The sequence below is a fragment of the Armigeres subalbatus genome, chromosome 2, assembly GCF_024139115.2.
Source record: "Armigeres subalbatus isolate Guangzhou_Male chromosome 2, GZ_Asu_2, whole genome shotgun sequence".
Taxonomy (NCBI): domain Eukaryota; kingdom Metazoa; phylum Arthropoda; class Insecta; order Diptera; family Culicidae; genus Armigeres; species Armigeres subalbatus.
In genome coordinates, this window is record NC_085140.1 from 25,451,237 (window position 1) to 25,472,755 (window position 21,519).

The window sequence follows — 21,519 nt, forward strand, 5'->3', positions numbered from 1 at the left end:
AAATATTTAGATTTCAACGGAAAATTGCCCCGAATTTTGAAGGAATTTCATTGAATTTTTAAGAGAAATTCTTTGTACTGCAGGCGTTCGATAACTGCAAGTCAATGACCTGCAATGCTTTTTACCTGCACTTCGATAGTTGCATAAGTTTTTCAGTTATCGGACCGCTGTACCTCAAAACGATGTCAAACTCGATGATAGCTGCATTTCACTGCACAATCAGGTGCACTTCCATTTCATTGACGTCGACTAACAACCGTTTGATGTCTAGCATTGGTTGCAGTTATCGAACGGCATTCGCTAACAGAAACGTAAACATCCCTAGTAACTTTTTTGGTTGTATCCTGTTGTTATAAAACTCCCCTAGAGCAAATTTTGTTCTTCAAGAGCGTTATAAACCTAAAATGTTACTTGGGATGTTGCAGATATCTAACGACTAGGGTATTGCACTAAAGAAATTCCATTTTTTCCATTTAATTCCACTACAATTAGTTAACTTTGCAGATACGTATTTCGTCGAGTCGAGTTAAGTACGAGACACTGAAGACGACCTCACAGTTGAGGTCGAAAAAAGTATCTGCTAATATAACAAAACGTAGTGGAATTAAATGGAAAGTACTAAACTCGTCTTAGACGGAAAGAGCTTGTAATATTTTTTCTGAGATTTTTCCGGCGAAATTCAAAAAAAACTTTCGTTAATGTTTTTAGAATAACCTAACTGACCTATTCATCCGAACGACACTATCAGCCAAATGTCTATTTCGGGCAAATAGCGCTTTCTGCCAAACGACCATTTCTGCCAAAGGGCATATTCGGCCAACCGTTATTTTCAGGCAAACTCACTATTCGATCAAATGACATATTCGGCCAAATAACTTTAGGCTACTTAGTCTTCTACCAAATGCCCTATTCCGTTAAATGATATATTCGGCTTAAAAAGTTTCAGCCTAGCGGTCTTCGGCCAAATGGCTTTCTGCCGAACAATCCTTTTTCGTTTATAAATTCAATTTCAACAAGAAATTCTTTGCATTTCAACGGGAAATTCTTCGCAATTTCCACACGAAGTTTTCAAGAAAATCACTGGTAGCTTCGCGAAAAAATTCTCTGGAGTTTCAATGTGATGTTGTAGGGATCAATCAGGAAAATCCTACGTAAATTCCACTGAATCTTCGGAACTTCCTCTGAAAATTCTGCTACTACTTTACTTTAAACGACGGCGCACCGATGCAAAAATGTCGGTGGCGGCGGCGTGCCAAAAACTGTCGGCGGCGGCGGCGTGGCGCGGCGGCGTACCTCTAACTGCTCCCTACTCACAACTCTCTTACCTCCCTCCCTTCATTTCTCACTACATACTTCTTAATTTTCTCTTTTCACTTCCCTATCCCCACTTCTCACTTTTCACTTTTCACTACTCATTTTTCACTTCGCACATCTCACTTCTTACTACTATTCCACACTACAAATGTCACACTTCTAACCTCTCACTTCTTATTTCTCACTTTCCACTACTAATCTTTTATCTCGAATGCTCAATTTTAACTTTTCACTATTCATTTCTTACTTCACACATCTAATTTTTCACTCCATACTTCTCAGTTTTCACTTTTCACTTCTCGCTTATACCTTCTAATATCCAACTTCTGACTTGTCATTTCTCACTTAGTACTTTTACTTCTAATATTTAACTTTCCCTTGATATGTCGTGTGATATGTGCCATCACAAATATTGCCCTCCGCTTGCTTTCAAATCGACTTCTATAAAAACATTCTTCATGCCTGCCGTATCCTAACGGAACTATCAATACTATACTTTCGCCTCTAATGCTATCATGAACATGTACGTCCAAGTTTGGAAGATGATATTAGCATTTCCATATCATTGTTTCCCTTCTTACTTTTCAGAGTTTTCACTTCTCCGAGTTTCTCGCTTCTAACTTTGCACTTTTTATTCCTCAATTTCCACTTCTCACTTCTCACTCCTTATTTCTCACTTCTCATGTCTCACTTATCATTTTTCACTTCTTGCTTCAAATTTCTCACCATGCTCACTTTAAAATTTCCACTTCTCACTATTCATTTCTCACTTCTCACTTCACACATCTCACTTCGTACTTTTCATTTTTCCCTTTTCACTTCTCACTTATAGACTCTTATATCTCACTTCTGACTTCTCATTACTCACGTATCACTTTTCACTTCTAACTTCTAACTTTTTCCTTACTTCTTTCATTTCTCACTTTTCACTCCTCACTTTGAATTTCTCACTTCTAACTTCTTACTTCTAATTTTTGGAATGCCACTAATCACTTCTTATTTCGCACTTCTCACTCCTCATTTCTCACTTTTTACTTCTGCCTTCTCACTTCTTATTTCTTACTTCTCACTTCTCGTTCTCGCTTCTTCGCTTATCACTTCATTATATCGTGTATGTAACTGTTTCAGACAAAATCGAGGACCGTCTCGCGGTCCTTAGCCTCTTACCCAGCAAGTCCTATTCTTACCTCCCGTAAGGCCGGTCGGGATTCTAGCAACCTTAGGGAAGATCGGGTAACCGGTGGGAATTGTGTCCGTATACTGACAGAGAAGGGGGGCGGGGGTGCTCATCTCCGGAGGTGTTAATTTGATCGAGCTCACAACAGTGTCTGTTCCCCATGATAGGGGCAGCAGATCATCGTCCGAGTGCCAGCGAAGGACTCTAAACAAAATTGTTTACCATGGCCCACCAAAAATTTAGGCCGAATGGTCCTCTGTGGCTTTAGGGGGTTGGTGTCAGCCCTGCAAGCCTGCTTAAGGTGAAGGTGAGTTGAGTACCAAAACAAAACTTTGAAAGTATTGGTACAATAAAAACTGTCATATACTGTATAGTAGTATTGGTGTCATATTTATAAAAATAAACAAAGAATATTAGTAGGGTGGTTCAAAAAACGACCCATCTCCACCACGCTCACTTGATTCCGTCCCATGCTCCGAGTGTCTTCCACAAGCCGGTTCAAGTTCGTATGAAAACTAGTATGGGAAACTAAACGTTTCATTACACTGGCTACAGCGCCTCCCCTCCAAACGCTGGCGAGAAGAGAGCCCATATAGCTGAAAACAACATTCCAGACACTGAACGAAAACCGCACAGCAGAGGAGATCCATGGATTACGTAACGCAAAAAATAGCATTTTATACCCCGCTCACCCTCATGACACACACGAATTCCTCTAGAATTTATCCTGGATTCTTTCACGAATTCATTCCTAACTCCCTTAGGAATTCATTCTGAGATCCCCCAGGAATTCATTCTGAACTATCCCAAGAACTCATTCTGAATTTCCCCAAGAATTCATTCTGAATTCCTCCAAAATTCATTCTGAATTCCCCCAAGAATTCATTCTGAATTCTGGTGTAATTCAGAAAGAATTCCTGGGTGAATTCTGAATGAATTCTTGGGGGAATTCAGAATGAATGTTTGAGGGAATGATGAATGAGTTCCTGGAGGAATTTAGAATGAATTCCTGGGAAAACTCAGAATGAATTCTTGGGGGAATTCAGAATAAATTCTTGGGGAAATTCAGATTGAATTCGTGGGGGTATTCAGAATGAACTCCTTGGGGAATTCAGAATGAATGTATGCAATAAAAAATGAATAAATATAATTTGGTAACTGCCATTCGTTCTGAGTAAATAAATTATAAAATTTATTCAACTTCAGGAGGATCAAAAAAGAATTTGCTTGTGGAACTTCAGGATGGATTCCTAGGAGAGCTTCTTCAGGAGACATTCCTGAATGGTCTCGATGAGAAATATGTGATGGAACCAAAGAAGGAATCACTGGAGAAGTTCCAGGAAGATTTGCTGAAAGATCTTCCAAAAATCTCTAGGTGAAGAATTCCTTGGAGGAATTTCATCAGATATTTGTTGAAGAACACCAGGAGGAATCACTGTGGGCTCCTCAGCGGGGATTCCTTGGTTAACTCCAGCAGACTTGTTTGGAAGAATTGCTGGAGGAACTCTAGAGGACATTCCAAGAGCTCCATAAGCAGTTTCTGGAGGAACTTTGGCGGATCTACAAGAGGCATTTCTGGCGGAAGTTCAGAAAATATTCTAAGATATTCTTGGAGGAACTGCATAGGAATTTCTAGAGAAACTCTCTAAGATCTCTTGGTATAGTTCCTGGAGGAAATCCAGGAGGAATTCATGGAAGAACTGCCGAAGTAATTCTTATGAAATTCTCCTGTGAATGGATTCTTGGAAGATGCAAGCAGTGCGGTACGACTTGCAAGCAACATAATATGTCTTGTAAGTGTTGCATAAAGTGTGGAACGGAACATTCCGGCTGGTTCTGAGTGGCAAATGCTTGGATTTATAATGTTTATCACTAACGAAGTCCTGATTGTAACTGGAAATGATAATGACAGTTGGACTAAAAACGCCTGAGATATATCGAGACAAAGTTGTCATTTTAAACATTATTATGGCCGATTTGCTTAGAACCGGTTTCACGGATTTCAATTACCTCATTGCCCTGACTGTCATTTTCAGTTATTCTTGAATGGAAAAGCGGAGCGCCCAAGTAACCCAAAGTTCCTTTAAAAGTACATTTTTCGCTTAATCAGCTTCACAGAGCTGCTAAAGCGGAAAACGTACTCTTAAAGAAACTTTTGGTTACTTGGGCAATAGAACACAAACTGAATAAGTATTGCGGATGATGGACAAGAGCCACCCTCCCTAGACGAAGTGAGAAAGGTTATCCGAGAGCTGAAGAACGCAAGGCCGTTGGAAAGGACGGAATCTTGGCCGAGCTTCCAAAAGTTGGAAGTTTCTATTTCCGACTGAACGGAAAAATCACCAAAAGATTGACATGTAACGAACATATACGAAACAGATATGATGTGATATTAGTCATCTACACAACAAAATCACAATTGTTCCTCTTTCAACTTCTCGGTAAAATTTTAATCCTAACAAACTCTACATGTATAAAAAATATTCTTACACTTACGATATGAGCATTAGATAGGGTTCTGCTATCGGTATCGAGAGCAATCGTATGCGATGCGATACGCGCTCTAATCTCACTGTTTCCATCGTTTCTCGCAGAGTATTTCTTGTTTAGTAAAAACTTTCAGTTAAATATTCAATCCATCTAAATCTACAATTTCAACCCGAAAAAAAATCAATAGTCAAAATACATTCAAACCTTTGATTAATATCTGTTTCTTTTAAATATCTGTGTTTTTGATTCAAACGGTGATTTTTTCGAATCACATTTTGGTTGTATCACTAACTACGAAATACTGCTGAGGGGGGCGGTCGACAAAATATACAGAAAATCTAATCCTAAATATTTCACAAACACAACGGCTCCGCTTCCTCGTTCTCTCACGATATGATACAGTTCTTATTGTCTTTCTCATAAGGATGGCTATTCTGCAGTTGCTTCCGCTTGCGGGCGCAGGCAAGCGAATTGTTTGGCATATAGTGGATCCGAGTTCCGCCGTAGGTGCGCCTCATCGGAAGCTCATACACGGTGTCGTCGGCGCTGGACGAACTCGACGAACAGGTCGAGCACACGCTCCGGCTGTCGGAATCGTCATCTCCGTGGTGGCCCTCGTGGTGCTCGATGTACTCCACTTCGGGGGCACGTCTCCGCCGCGGGGATCGTTTGTTGCTGCTACTGCTACTGCCGCCACCGGACGAGTGGTGCCGATCGTAGCCACCACCGTAGCTGCTGCTCTCACCGGACGACCGGTGATGCTGATGGTGATGTGCGGAACGGCGCTTCGATTTGGACGTTCGCGACCGGGTACCCCCGGTTCGGGTGCAGTAGCTCTTGGAGCGGGGCAGCGAGTCCTGGAAGTCACCTTCGAAGCGGACCTCTTTCTTAATTACTGGAAATGAGATTAAAAGAGATAGAATGAGTGTCTTTGTGCTGTTCGATAGATATGAATTCTGTTTTGTCCAGTGTTTCCGGATCCGGAGAAAAGAGATGGTGACCCCTATTAAAAATCACATGCTGCATTACTTTACAGTATTCTTAACATATTAAAAAATCTTCAGAATAATTATCATAGATAATAAATCCAACAAAACGTACAATTCCTTAGCTTAGCTTATACTTGCGACAGACATATGGTGCGAAAATCACTGTAAAGCATAAAATTTCAAATTTTGTATAGTTACGACACTTAACAACCCGTATATTCTATTGCAAAAACTCAATTTACAATTTATTGAATAGTTTATAACAATACATTTTAATGTATTTCTATTACTTTGATTTTCATTTTGCAGCGTTTGGTGGGGCAATGAGAGCATGGGCGCCAACTTTTATAGGTCTTCTAAATTGTTATTTTTTCAGTACTTTTATAAAAATACATGAATATTAGTGCTCGGCAATATTTCCTTCTAAGTTCCAAAAACTTTAAAACCAAATCAACAACCAACAGTAAAAGCTGTATCACAATGACGAATTTCGCGCCAACTCTTCTTTGGGGCTGGCAGCACCATCTCAGAATAGAATGAAACTTGGCAGGCATAAAGATATGGTATTTCTCAGCCACTCTGCACACTTGGTTTTTCAAAAGTTGACAAGACTAACATTTGATAAGAGCTTTTTTTCATTGATTTTTTTTGACATCGATGTAACTCTAAAATGACAAGACCTACAAAAAAAGTGTTTTATGGCGGACTGTCGTGAAATTCCCTGAGGTTTTTTTTTTTTGAAAAATATCCAAAAAGTAAAAAACCGATTTCTACAGTGAAAAAAGTTAGTTTTAAAAATTAAAATCGATATTACCAAAAAACCTCATCTCAGAAATCGATGAAATTTTTTCTGCAGATAGGTATTTCAATTATCTAACTTTTCTGGGAATAATGTTCCTGTGACATATTTAAGGAAAAAAAGTTTTTCTAACAAAAACTTTTTTCATGTCCATATTGAGTGAAAATTTATCAGCGTGTTTTATGCCTACAGCGCCAAATATAGGTTCAGCAGCCTATCATAAACCAACGACACATTTTGGACGTATAAAAATTTGTTTAGGAAGCAATTTAGCATAATCTAACATATTTGTGGACCAACATTTGAAAAGGGTTTATATTTTCTTTGACTTTTTGTATCGAAGTAACTTCCAACTTGATGGTTGAGAATAGGTGCCAATAAAATAGCTAGACTATTTAAATTTTTTTAATGTAAAATAGTATGTTTGCCTTTTTTTTTAGTCCATTGTCCGATAAATGAAATTATCAATACAAAACAATATGCTTCAATAGGAAACAGGATTTCCCTCTAAATGCAACCAGTTGGAAGCAAATAAGGATAAGGATAAGTACCGCAAAATGGGTTAGATTTTGTGCACTCAAAAACACAGACATCAGACAGCTAGAATGGGACGCCGTGGTCACTACTAACAATTTGGTTTTGCTGAAGTTGTTAACTAAATCTAAACTCTGCTTACCTTAATGAGCATCCATGAATTACATAAGTGTGACAATCAATACACAATTTTAAAATGATTGATATACAAAGTTTGAAGGAGGGTCGCGTTACGAAATTAATGTGTACTTTCAATTCAAAACATGGCTTAGGAGCAGAATGGCACTTTTTTGCAACATCGCACGGAAAAGGCCCTTGCGAAGCTATTGGTGGCTCTCTCAAACGAATGGCAAAACGAGCAAGTCTTGCCAAAGATTATGGAAATACTATTAAGACTCCTTGGGAGTTGTACGAATGGGCAGTAACACAATCAGACAAAAATATCTCTATAAATTACATTTCTGTTATATCTCGAATGAGAAAACACTTAACTATTCAAAAAAGTAAAAACTATAACTGGCACACAAAAGTTTCATTATTTTATACCAATCGCTCATAATAAAATCCTGGCTAAAAATGTTCCAACTCAGATGAAGACCCAAATGTCTTCAAATTGTTCGAGTAAATTTACAAATTAATGAGTTTTTTTGCTAAACCAATTTTAATCTTTACATTCATTGATTAATTTTCTCGGTGAACGAAACGCTCTTTTATATTTCAGATTTTACAGTTCAGACAAATTTGCAATAGTCCATCAAACATCACAATTTTGTAAATCTGGTAATTTGTTGTAACATTGATATAAGAAATCTAGGAAAATATACGCCCTTTTCAAATGTTGGTCCACATTAATGTTATAAAAATTGTTTCCTAACCAAATTTTTATACGTCCAAAATATGTCGTTGGTTGATGATAGGCTGCTGAACCTATATTTGGCGCTGTATGCATAACACACGCTGATAAATTTTCACTCAATATGGACATGAAAAAGCTTTGTTAGAAAAACTTTTTTTCCTTAAATGTGTCACAGGAACATTATTCCCAGAAAAGTTAGATAATTGAAATACCTATTCGCAGAAAAAATTTCATCGATTTCTGAGATGAGGTTTTTTTTTAATTTTTATTTTTAAAACTAATTTTTTTCAGTGTAGAAATCGGTTTATTATTTTTTGGATATTTTTCCAAAAAACTTCCGGGAGTCCGCCATACAACACTTTTTTGTTGGTCTTGTCGTTTAAGAGTTACATCGATTTTTTTAAAATCAATGAAAAAAAATTAGGCCCTCATCAAACGTTACTCTTGACAATTTTCGAAAAACTAAGTATGCAGAGTGGCTTAGAAATACCATATCTTTATGACCACCAAGTTTCATTCGATTCTGAGATGGTGCTGCCAACCGCTGGTCGAGTTGGCGCGAAATTCGTCAATAGCGCGTTGCACTGGGCGTTGAAGTCAGCTTTTTGTACTACAACTAGGGTGGTCTAACCGGTAATACCGGTATTACCGGCCAATTTTGAGTACCGAAAATACCGGTATTTTCGGTATTTCAAATTTTGCTGTCAGTTTAAATCTTGAATAGTTTTCAGCTACATATATCAGCTAAAGATCCACCGTGCAACAACACACAAAAGGTCGAAAGACAAAAGGTCGAAAAGACAAAAGGTCGAAAGGACAAAAGGTTGAAAAGGCAAAACGTCGAAAGGGACAGAAGGTCAAAAGGACAAAAGGTCGAAATGCACAGAAGGTCGAACGGGACAAAAAGTCGAAAGGACAAAAGGTCTATCAAGAACAAGCTGATAACAAGTTGGGTGTATTCCAAAGGAATTTGTGAAAAGCATTTAACTTTAATCAGAAATAACGCACTCATCTAATCAATCAAAGTTGAAGAATGAGCAATTTTCTAAGAAGGAGTAATTACGACAATATTATGAATATCTAGATAGCTCTGAAATAGATAAAAAAGATTGTTAATAACAAATGAATAACGCTTGTATTTCGTGAGACAGAGTTGTCCTATACCACGCAGGCGCATTGAAAATACACCGGAGTACAGTACAAGAAAACTCAAACATCCATCTATTAGTGGTACTTATTGAATAAATTTAATTTAATTGTTCAAAATTGACAAAACAAAAGAGCAGAGTTTTTGCTAACTGTGTAGGGCAACTCTGGTGCGAGATTGATTCTCTCCGTTTCAGTTTCTTGTCAATTTCAAACTTATGTCCCTTTCGACCTTTTGTCCCGTTCGACGTTTTGTCCTTTCGACCTTTTGTCCTGTTCGACGTTTTGTCCTTTCGACCTTTTGTCCCGTTCGACGTTTTGTCCTTTCGACCTTTTGTCCTTTTCGACCATTTGTCCCTTCGACCTTTTGTCTTTCGACCTTTTGTCCTTTCGACCTTTTGTCTTTCGACCTTTTGTCCCTAACCCAAGTGTGAAGGCTCCAGCACAAGCGAAATTAAAACTCATCAAACATTGCATAACATTATCTTGACACATGCTGCTTCTCCAGACCCACGACGGGATTAGACAAAAAGTTTACGGGAAAAGACTGCGAAGAATAATAGAATCGATGGATGCGGAACACTGTGTTACATTTCTGAAGCAGGATTTGAGGGAGTTTAACCGAGACAAGCTGAGACAGCGTGTTATCCATGCTCAAATGATTCTATGAGATCCAGATCCAATTTATTTGTAGCAATTATCAAATCAAGCCACAGAAATTGCTGCTAACTTATTCGATGCTTTTAAATAATTCTGCTGTAAAGCAATCGATCAGAAACGTTTTTAGCACTTTCTTCAAGGCATCTAGAGCCACTTTGATTAAGCAAACGGAGGATCTTGAAGCGTTGATTTCTTTGCCGATACTACCGCTGAAACTGTGAAAACGACCACACCTGACGAACGGTACGAAATAGTTGTCTCGATGGATGATTTTTCATCGGATAATGAACAACTGAAAAGGGAAAAGACGTGATTTTCAACGCTGTTGAACCAATTTGTCCAACTTCGGTTGAACCAGAGAGGGCATTCTTATCAGCTGCCAATATTGCCAACAAAATCCGATGCGGAGTGGAAGATGAAACGCTCAGTACGATATGTCTACTTAAGTTTCACTTTGTTCAGCTCATTAGCAATGATTTTAATTTTTGAAGTTTGTCAAGAAATATTGCTTTTCCCCCAAAAATACAAATCAAAAGTTTTTATTCTATTTCTGAAATTTTCACAAATACCGGTATTATACCGGTATTACCGGTATTGACTCCACCAAATACCGAATACCGGTATTTTAGAAAAAAGGGCAATACCGACCACCCTAACTACAACTCAACGCCAATGAACGTGACGCATTCACGCCCACAATGCAACGTTTGCGTTGTGCGTTTATTTAACAACAATAATGATTAAAACGAGTGGGCTGGTCACGTTGTTCGTATGCCGGAAGAACGTCAAGCGAAGATAATATTTAGTAGAGAACTCGGAAGAGGCCGCAGGCTTCGTGGAAGGCCGCGTACACGATAGCTTTTTGCAGTTGAAGAGGACCTGAAGGTGCGCAATGTTCAGGGCGACTGGAAGCGATTGGCCCAGGATCGAGTCCAGTGGAGAAGGATACTCCATTCGGCGTAGGTTCATCGAAGAGCTGTAGCCCATCAAGTATCAAGTAAGTAATGATTAAAACAATAACGGATTTAAAAATGCATGATTTGTTGAACAGATATTTTAAAATGAAGTGAGAAAATTATTATTATTTACTTAGTAAACAGAAAAAATATAAAATCGGCTATAACAATTATTATAAAAATCCTGCATTCTTCCATAAGTTTTAGAAAACTAGAACCATACATCTGAATTTCTAAACAAATCCTCTCTGAAATAATATTATAAAACAGGCAGAAAAAAAATGCAAGCTTTCTCTAGAAATTCCTTCAACAATTGCTCCAGGCATTCTATCAGGGATTCTTTAGGAATGCCTCCAGCAACTGCTTTGGCAATGTCTTCAAGAATTCAACTATAAATTTCGCCGGGAATTGATCCAAAAAATTCACCATTATTTACTCCAAGAAATCCTCCACGAACTCCTTCATAAATTCTGTAGGAATTCTTCAGATAATTATTTCGTGCTGTTTCAAAGAATTTCTCCAGTTTCACCAATTCCATCCAATTTATACAGAAATTATGCCGAAAATGAAATTATCAATGGAATTTTCGGAGGAATTCCTAGATTAATTACCGAAGAGATCTTGAAAGAATTCCGGTGGAAACTTCAGGATTTCCGCTAGGAGATCCTCCTGGAGTTTCTCCGTAAATTCCTCCGGGAAGTCTTCCAGAAGTTCCACCGGGAGTTCCTCCAAGAATTCCTTCAGGATTTCCTCCGAGAATTATTCCGGTAGTTCTATTGGCAGTTCCTCTGAATTTCTCCAGAATTTCCTCCAGGAATTCATTCAAGCTTTCTTTCTGGAATTCATTTAGGCTTCTTCGGGAATTTATATAGAAAATCCTCTAGAAGCTCCTCGGAGAATTTCTCTGGGAGCTCCTCAGGGCATTCTCCTGGAGATCCTATGATGATGATGATGATGATAATCCAGCTACATACCCCTACAAAGGTTTCAGCTAGACGAGATCTATAATACAAATTCTCCAAGATTACTGATTATGGATCGACTGTACGTTTTAATTTATTTTATTAAACGGCTACTCAGTCTTGCACTTATTACAACGAGTTTTTTATTTACCCGACGTTTCGACACGGGGATTGTGTCTTTTTCAAGGGGAAAATATTTTGTAACAAGTGCAAGACTGAGTAGCCGTTCAATAAATTCAATCTCCAAGATTTTTTTTCTCCGGTGGTTGCTCTGAAAATTCTCCCGGGAGTTTCTTCACAAATTCCTCCAGGAGTTACCAGCAGTTCATCCGGGTGTTCCTCTGCAAATTCCTCCTCATTTAGGCTTTTTTTCAGAAATTTAGCTGGAAATTCCTCATAAAGTTCTTCCGACAGTTTTTCTGGGAATTCCTCCAGGAGGTCCTATAGGAATTATTCTAGGAGCTCCTTTTGAAATTTCTCCGGGAGTTCTTACGGGAGTTTCTATGGCAGTTCCTTCGGGAATTCCTCCGGAAGATTTACCGGCAGTTTCTACGAGAATTCTTCCAGGAGTTTCACCAGCAGCTCCTCCGGGTGTTTATGAGGAGGAACTTCCAGATTAGTTTCCGGAGGAACTCTTGGAGGAATTTCCGGGGGAATTCCCGGAGAAAATCTCAGAGGATTTTTCGGAGGAACTGCCGGTGGAACTTCTGGAAGAATCTCTTGAAGAACTACAGCAAGAATTTCCGGAGGAAAACCTAGAGGGATTTCCGGAGCAACTCTCGTAAGAACTCCCGGGTGAACTCCCAATTGAACTTCCGTAAGAATTCCAGGAGGAACTCCTGGAAGAATTCTTTGAGAACCTCCCGGAGGAAATCCCAGAGAAACCTTCTGGAGGAATTTGTAGATAAATTCCTAAAGAAAGCCTAAATGAATTCCTGAAAGAAAGCCTGAATAAATTCCCGAAGCAACTACTGGTGGAACTTTCGAAATCCCATTTCCCGTGAAATTCCTGCCAAATATCCTCCAGAAATTTCCTGTGAAGTTCCTTGAGGGATTCCTGGAGGAACTCTTGGAGGAGCTCCCGGAGGAATTTCAGGAAAAATACCAGAAGGAATTAATAGAAAAAATCCCAGGTGAAATCCTGAAAGCATCCCCAGATGAATTGTTTCGTTGTTTCGTCAATGTTCTTAAGCTGTGTCAACACTGTCAAACTCACTGTAAGATATATCATGTAAAAGTGATAAGGAATTTATTTTATTCTATTATCAATTATTCGTCAAGGTTGCCTATAACTTTAAAAACGCGGAGACGAGCCAGCCTTGGGCTGAAAGTCTCCTTAATAAAGACATAAAAAAAAACTTTAAATTGTTTCAACAAGTTGCTTTATACCTTTATCGTTTTTTTTAATTACGGTGATTATTAAGTTCTAATTAGGTATAGGTCAGCTATAGGATTCACTTTTCGGTAGCAAAGTAAAGCTTCATCATGCCTATCAATTAGAATACAATTATCGAGAATGAAGCAGTCATAAGATTGTTCATATACCATCATTATAATGTGTGATATTTTTTATTATGGCTCTTCGAAGTGAGACAAAATAAGACTGGCGCCACTTTCCTAGTTTTGAAAAAACTTCTACTCGTTGAATCCAGCAGTCGATCCTCTATGAATCTCTTGAACACATTGTTTATCAATAAATGCTTAGCGAGCTAAATGTAGGCATGGCTACGACTCATCATCACAATGAACGCATCAGAAAAGTATTGTCAAAAAGAAGAGATCTCACATCGTTATCACTGATGAAAAAGGCCTCTGTCTGACTGCACTACCATTCAAGGCTCCAAGACACGATGTCCGTTGGATCACATGCACATGCGTAAAATCAGTGCATCAATGCCAGTTATGTGATTGGCACCAAACAAAAATAATCTCAGGTAATCGAAATTCAAAATTCTCAGGTAATCGATGGTCAATGGTCAATGAAAATCTTACCCCCCGTATGTACTTGTCATGATTGCCATGAAACAATCTCCATGTACTCAGTGACTCCAGTTGCCAGTCACTAAAACAATCGTATACTACTGTCATTGGCACGGCAAATGCTGGATAAAGCGTACCATTGGTACTTCCCGTACCCGAAGGAATAAAATAGACCCCATTTCGCGGTCCTTAGCCTCTTACCTAACAATTTATATCCCTACCTCCTCGTGGTGCTGGATGGGATACGAGCAACCTTAAGGAAGATCGGGTAACCAACCCCGGTGGGAACTATGGTCGTATGCTGACAGGGAAGAGGGAATCCCGACTAGAAGGTCATATCAAAATTATATCATCATATGTTATTATGTTACACAAAATTTTTATAACAAAATTTGTTAGAAATATGGTGCAGGATGTTGTTAAAATATCAAAAATTCTATCAAAAATTACACTACACGAAACAAAAAACTATCAAATTTTGTTACAATTTTATCATAAAAATAACATATTTTGTTAGAAATTTATAACAGAATCAGATACAAAATATATTGTTTACTGTGCAGTTACAGGTCGTGATAGGTCTCCAGATTGTGATCAACATTCAGAAATATTGTTTTTTTTTTCCTGAACAAGAATATTTTTCAAGAACATGAAACTACGAACATTACAAATTAGACAACTTTTTCAAATTATATCAGCGTTTGTGATATCTATGGCAGGAGACTTTGCTACATCTATTTTAATTGCCTACTGTTGGGCAATTCGGTATTAAGCATTTTTTAAATCTTATTATGTTAAAATCCTGTTACAACATTTTAAAGATAATGGCCACTAAGAACAAAATTGTATCAAAATAAGTTATAAAGATCACAATATGTTAAAATTGTGTTAAGTTTTAGTTATGCTCTTCTAGTCGGGTACTGTTGGGCAATTCGATATTAACAATTTTTTAAATCTTATTATGCTAAAACCCTGTTACAACATTTTAAAGATAATGGCCACTAAGAACAAAATTGTATCAAAATAAGTTATAAAGATCACAATATGTTAAAATTGTGTTAAGTTTTAGTTATGCTCTTCTAGTCGGGTACTGTTGGGCAATTCGGTATTAAGCATTTTTTAAATCATATTATGTTAAAATCCTGTTACAACATTTGAAAGATAATGGCTACTAAGAACAAAATTGTATCAAAATAAGTTATAAAGATCGCAATATGTTAAAATTGTGTTAAGTTTTAGTTATGCTCTTTTAGGATTTGCTCATCTCCGGAGGTGCAAATCTGATCGGTAAAGTGTAGCAAGGGCAGAAAAGAAACAAATCCACCGAAGAAAAAAAAGGCAACACGAAGAGAGTGTGATAGCTGAAGCGCAGAAGAACATAGATAGAAACGATATGCGGAGGTTTTACGCAACTGTCAAGGGCGCGCGGCATAAGACTGCACCAATGTCCGCCAATGTCCGCCATGTGCAATGACCGAGAGGGGAATTTGCTGACAGACAAGACTAAGGTGGCAGCCAGGTAGAAGGAACACTTCGTAGATTTGTCATTAGGACATTAGGGTGCCAATGGAATGTATGGGAAAAAATTGTCATCGAATTTCAAAAAACGCTCACAAGTTTCATTACCTCAAAATATGACCCCATGCAAAATTTGAGCTTAATCGGACATGATTTAGAGGTGCCTAAAATTCATTAAAATTTTGAAGTTTTTACCCATGAAAGTTTTCCCAAGGGGGGACCAAAGCAAAAGTCGAAAACCGAATTTTAGTTTTTGATGCCAAATGACTTAAAAATGCATGAAACGTCGAGATCTGATGTTACCCAAAAAAAAATATTTGAAAAAAATCGAATTTTTCTCTTAGAACATTTTAGGGACTTAGATTTTTTTTCAAACGATGGAAATTTTTTTTATCAACACCTGACGATACGCAAACGTTTTCGTAGCTAAAAATATTCCTCTATGCAAAAATTGAGCTAAATCGGACATGATTTAAGGGTGCTCAAAATTAATCAAAAATTTATTTATTTTTTCTCACAAGGGGGATTTTTTTTTGATGCCAAAGGACTCCAACTTGTTCTTCGGTTTACACTTCTTGCATTTTCATTGGTAAACATTTTAAAACTTTTATGAATTTAGGCACCCCTAAATCATGTCCGATTGAGCTCAAATTTCGCATGGGGTCATATTTTGGGGTAATGAAACTTGTGGGCAATGTCGTTTTTGAAATACGAAAATGTAATTTTCATTAGCCTAATAGACATAGTCGGCGACGGCCAAGCTGTGGAACCACCAACGCTGAACGAGGTAAAGAAGGCTCTAAACGAGCTGAAAAACAGTAAAGCTGCTGGGAAGGACGACATCTCGGTCGAGCTTCTCAAATACGGAAGTGAGCAGCTGCATCAATCAATCCACCACATTATCCAGAAAATATGGGAGGATGAAGAACTGCCTGCCAGCTTGTTGGATGGCCTCATATGCCCAATCTATAAGAAAGGGCACAGACTAGAATGTGTCAATTATAGAGGGATCACCATTCTGAACTCGGCGTACAAAATCCTGTCGCGTATCCTGTTTACCAGACTGAGACCACTTGTCATAAGACGAATTTGTACTGTCCCATTTAATACCACCACTTGATTGTACCTTGACAGATACGTATTTTGACCTCAACAGTAAGGTCGTCTTCAGTGTCTTGTACTTGACTCGACTAAGTGAAGACATTCCACTAAAAAGCTCAAAATAATTTTCTTAACAGACTGAGACCGCTTGAGGAGTTCTTCGTCGGCGAATACCAGGCAGGTTTTCTTTAGGGCCGATCAACGACGAATCAGATGCTTAGCCAGCGGATGATCCTTGATAAATTCCGGGAGTACAACTTGCAGACTCACCATTTGTTCATTGATTTCAAAGCAGCGTACGATTCAGTGAAAATAGATGGGCTGTGGCAGATAATGTCCGAACATGGTTTTCCGGTGAAACTGATTAGACTGATACGTGCAACGCTGGGTGGCTCGAAATCAAGTATCCGTATTGCAGACGAAGTGTCGACCTCGTTTGTGACCTTAGACGGGTTGAAGCAGGGTGATGCACTTTCGAATATAATGTTCAACATTGCACTCGCTATTAGGAGATCTGGCGTGCAAAGGAACGACACTATCATCACACGGTCGCATATGCTCCTGGGCTTTGTGAACGACATCGACCTTATTGGAATCGATCGCAAAGTAGTAGTGGAGGCTTCTGTCCCAGTGAAGAGGGAGTCGGCGAGGATAGGCTTAACCATTAACTCTACTAAGACAAAGTACATGGCGGCAGATAAAGATAGAAGAAGACCTAGTGGTGTTGGTGCTGAGGTAGTGCTTGATGGGGATGTGTTTGAAGTTGTTGTAGAATTTGTTTACCTTGGAACGCTTGTGGCATGTGACAATGACATTTCCCATGAAGTGAAAAGACGTATTGCTGCTGCGAATATTGCCTTTTACGGATTACGTAACCAGCTTAGGTCGCGCAACATGAAGACGGAAACGAAATTTGCTCTTTACAAAACTCTGATTCTACCATTGGCCCTTTATGGACATGAAGCATGGACATTAAAAGAGGCGGACCGGAGAGCTTTCGGGGTTTTCGAGTGAAAAGTGCTACGTACAATACTCGGAGGGAAACTAGAAAATGGTGTGTGGCGCAGACGCATAAATCATGAGCTGTACCAAAAAGAAGAAAACATTGTGAATCGTATGAAATACGGCAAACTTCAGTGGGCTGGTCACTTAGTGCGAATGTCGGAAGAAAGAATAGCGAAAACAATATTCAACAGAGAACCAGATAGGGGCCGGCGACTTCGTGGAAGGCCACGAACACGCTGGCTGCACGCGGTGGAATCGCACCTGGGGACCCTGAACGTTCGGGGTAACTGGAGGAACATCGCCCAAGATCGACGATTATGGAGCTCTAAAATACGCTAGGCATAGGTGTATCGACCCTGTTCCTGTTCTGTTTTTTGTTCCTAATTTCCCGGCGTGGCCCATCGTGTAATGACAAATATAAGATTTTTGTTTTAGTGTATTGAAGATTTTGAGGCTGTAGGATTTTGACAGCTTCGGAAGAACTTTCCGGATTCCGTAAAATAGAAAATTTTGGAAAGATCCGCAATAGGTCGTTTTATGGGATTGAAATTTCAAGCGTCACATTCTAGATCTAGCGTATCTGGTGGCGGAATAGAGCACAATAAAAAAAAACTCCCAATTCAAATCGATTATATTTTGTGCTTATTTTTTTGCATATAAACATCAATAAGTGATCTCTAAAAAATAAAAAAGCGATCCGTAAAAACACCCGATTGTTCCGTAAAACGAAACCATAAATACATTCCCCATATTCCGCAATACCAAATAGCACGTGCTACCAAGCACAATCCACCTCGTGGTGGAGAATAATTGATTTATTGAACATTTTTTTATGGGATCTCCGGAGGTAGATTGGATTCCAAAATTGAATTCAAATTGGTTTGGGGATTCAATTTGAATATGTATGGTTTTGTATGCTCTCTCTTTCTTTATGCAAGACCCATTAATGGGTAAATTGCATTACTACGTGTGGTGAGTTCGATATTAAGTTAAAATTCGTAACATAGATTTATAGACTAAATAAAAGAGCTATAATTGTATGTGAAGAAGCTCAAACATTGCATTTAGCAATGAAGAACCCAAAAGCCTGCGACAATTCTAACGAGATTTCGAGATTTTGAATTTTTCCTAAAACCAAAATATGTTGGTAATTGCTTGATTGATGACTGATACGGGAAACTGATTCATATAGCATCGTTATTGGCTGGTTATAGAACTACTTCTCACAAGGGCAGCTGTTGTATAATTGGTAATACGTCCGTGTACTTGATGGAATAGTTTGGGTTCAAGTCCCACCGGCAGCCGAATCTTTTTTCGCAATATCTCATAACAACACCTTAAAATGGCAAACGTAACTGCAATGTTTTTGCATGTCATATGATCTTTATTTGATCTTTATTATTAGTCTGGATTCCAAGAAAATATGTAGAAATCGTCAATAATAAAAATTCAAAGCCTTACCTATGGGTGGTGGCGTGGGCAGCTCCACGATGGAATGCGAAGCATCATCCGACGCATTCTGGATAACGTCGTCCGGATCGGTTATTGCACTTGCTTTGTCCAACGGTCCAATATCATCGTAGGCTATCAGTGAATGGGGCTGCTGCTGCTGTTGCTGTTGTTGTTGTAGTTGCTGTTGCTGCTGACTCAACTCCGGCATCGAAGAGGTAAGAACTGGATTGCTTTTGGCTATGCTGGGACCGGGAATGACGGTCGAGTTGTGATCCGCCTGCCAGTTGTCCAGGCTTAAGCTGAGGTCGGTGAGATCCAGCGGTTGTCGGCTCCGGTCTTTGTGCAGCAGTCGATCCAGTTCCGGGGAACACTGAGGAAGTCGACGGTGATTGGGGATAAGAGGGGGAAGAGATTGATGCTGGCAGTCGGTTTGATCACTGGGTTCTGTACAGGGAAGAGTTCGGGAAGATATGGGTGAGGTAGCACCACTTCCGGTGTAGGTTTGTACATCGTTGTCGACAGATATGGAATACGTCTGTTCGTTGTATTCCGTGGGAACGGGACTGGATATGTTGGTGGACATTTCCGTGTGCGAGTGTTTGGCAGGACTGGAGTGTGGGGTGCTTCGTTCGCTAATGGGACTCTGCAGCGGTTCAGGTGACTTTGGCAAATTTGGTACGTACTCCGCTGAAGGGTCGTCGAAGGTTCGCTGACCGGGAGCCCGCAGGCGAGTTCGAGCAGGCAATATAGTTGGCACTGATCCGTCGGAAGGCGTAGGTGGTTCACCTTTACTACAGGCTATAGAGCAATAAATCTCACCCCTACGTGGCAAAAACGGTCGCCCGAGCAGCGAACACCGACAGGTACTGCAGGCAAAACAACTGTCTGTCGCGTGCCAGTGCTGACCGTCGTGGCTCATTTGACCCTGATCCACACCGATTGGCTCGCTGCAGAAGTCGCAATACTCTGCGAACATTGCATCGAAACAGTGCAAACAGTACGGCTTCCCGTCTCGCATTATGTATCTGAAAAAAAAGCAACAGGCGAGCAGAGAAAATGGAACGGTTAATTGGTTGTAAAAATGCATTTTTCTCGCGTGGTTAAATGCTGTCTTCTGCCGGGACTTACCGTTGACCACCCAGCTGCTTGTCGCACTCGAAACAGGCAAAATGTTTAATATGCCACGCCCGTCCCTCGGCCTCCGTGCACTCATCTGCTAAAATAATCTAAAGATGGAGATTGAGATGTTTGTTAGAGATAATGACAATACAATAATGGCGTAACTGAAGCGATTTATTGGAAAATAAAATAAGCAATTTGAGGTTTAGGACTGTTTAAGATTGTTAACCACTACAACGCTTCCGCAGTTCATACCTCATCACAAGCTGAACATCGTGGTTTTAACGTCTCCGCGTGGTGTCTTCCGCAGTACAGTCGAGCCTCCCGGTGGAAGTAGATCAAATCTACGAGCAGTTCTTTGCAGACGCAGCATACGAAACAGGCCGGGTGCCAGCACGTACCCGGATCGGATCGCGAGGCGTACACTCCCATGTCACCGGAAGATATGCATTCGCCACACTGTGAAGTGGATCGGGGGAGGAAGGAAAAGCGGAAATTATTTAATTCAAAACCATCAAACGGCTGCATATCGGTTTGTAAGGTCTTTGCACGTACCCCGTCGCAAATCTGATTCGTGGCGAGCTGCTTCACGGTTCCCCTGCCGAGGGCCTCCCGTTTCCGCTGCGCCGAGAAGAGCTTGAGCTCTTTGCGCTCTTCATCGGTCAGTGAATGGCAATATCGCACCTGGTGAGTGGATGGATGGAGAAAATTGGAAAACAAACCAAACGAAAACGATTAGATCAAATATTTACTTTTACACGGTGCTGTTTGTCCGTTTGAATGGTCGTTGTCCGTTGTTGTGGGGCTGTTGATGCACCCCACTGGGCGATTGCTCTGCTCTGTGGGAAGGCAGGGTCGGTTTTCTTGTGTTTTGGAATACTAATCCGGTGAGGAACTGAGCAATTTTGAGGTTGTCAGCCATTATGAGTGACAGTGGAATTAAATTTCCGTGGAATGATGGAAAGATTTCTGTGCTTGCGGCATGGAAAAGTAACAGCAGACAAGCAGAATTGAAATGATATATATTTTAAGAGCACTAGGACTAGACTAAGGGTGATTTGGCAAAAACAGCTGTGAAGATTGAACGCTCTATTTTCTGAAAGTAGCCGACATATTTCATTTTTTTTTTTTTCATGATGCGAAAGACAATCTCAACTTGATTTACAAGTTTATCATATTCGTAAAAAGATAGTGACAATAATGTAGGTATATTATGCATTAATAAGTCGTCCCTGGAATCTAAAGTATTTTTATCGTTTTTCTCTATAACCATTTTTCTAATTGAATTGTAGGAATCAGGAGAATTTGCTGAATAATACAAGAAAAAACTCAAAACTGCAGTCAAATCGGGTTGTATGCAAAGGAGACGAAGGACGCGCGGCGGTGTGAATCAACGTGGCGATTTTTTTATTACGTTTCTTTAAGATTTTCTTTCCCTTTTTTCGGGGTATTTTCAAGACA

General features: G+C 39.5%; 1 protein-coding gene across 1 annotated transcript in view; it reads right to left on the reverse strand.

The window, feature by feature from the left end:
* Window positions 1-4,910: 4,910 nt before the first annotated feature.
* LOC134218287 (protein prickle-like) overlaps window positions 4,911-21,519 on the reverse strand; it is a 149,464-nt gene continuing 132,855 nt past the window's right edge. Inside the window, 5 exon segments of the mRNA XM_062697221.1 lie at window positions 4,911-5,876; window positions 18,949-19,964; window positions 20,068-20,165; window positions 20,314-20,517; window positions 20,614-20,742. Of these exon segments, the coding sequence (XP_062553205.1) occupies window positions 5,368-5,876; window positions 18,949-19,964; window positions 20,068-20,165; window positions 20,314-20,517; window positions 20,614-20,742 (1,956 nt within the window). The 3' untranslated portion in view covers window positions 4,911-5,367.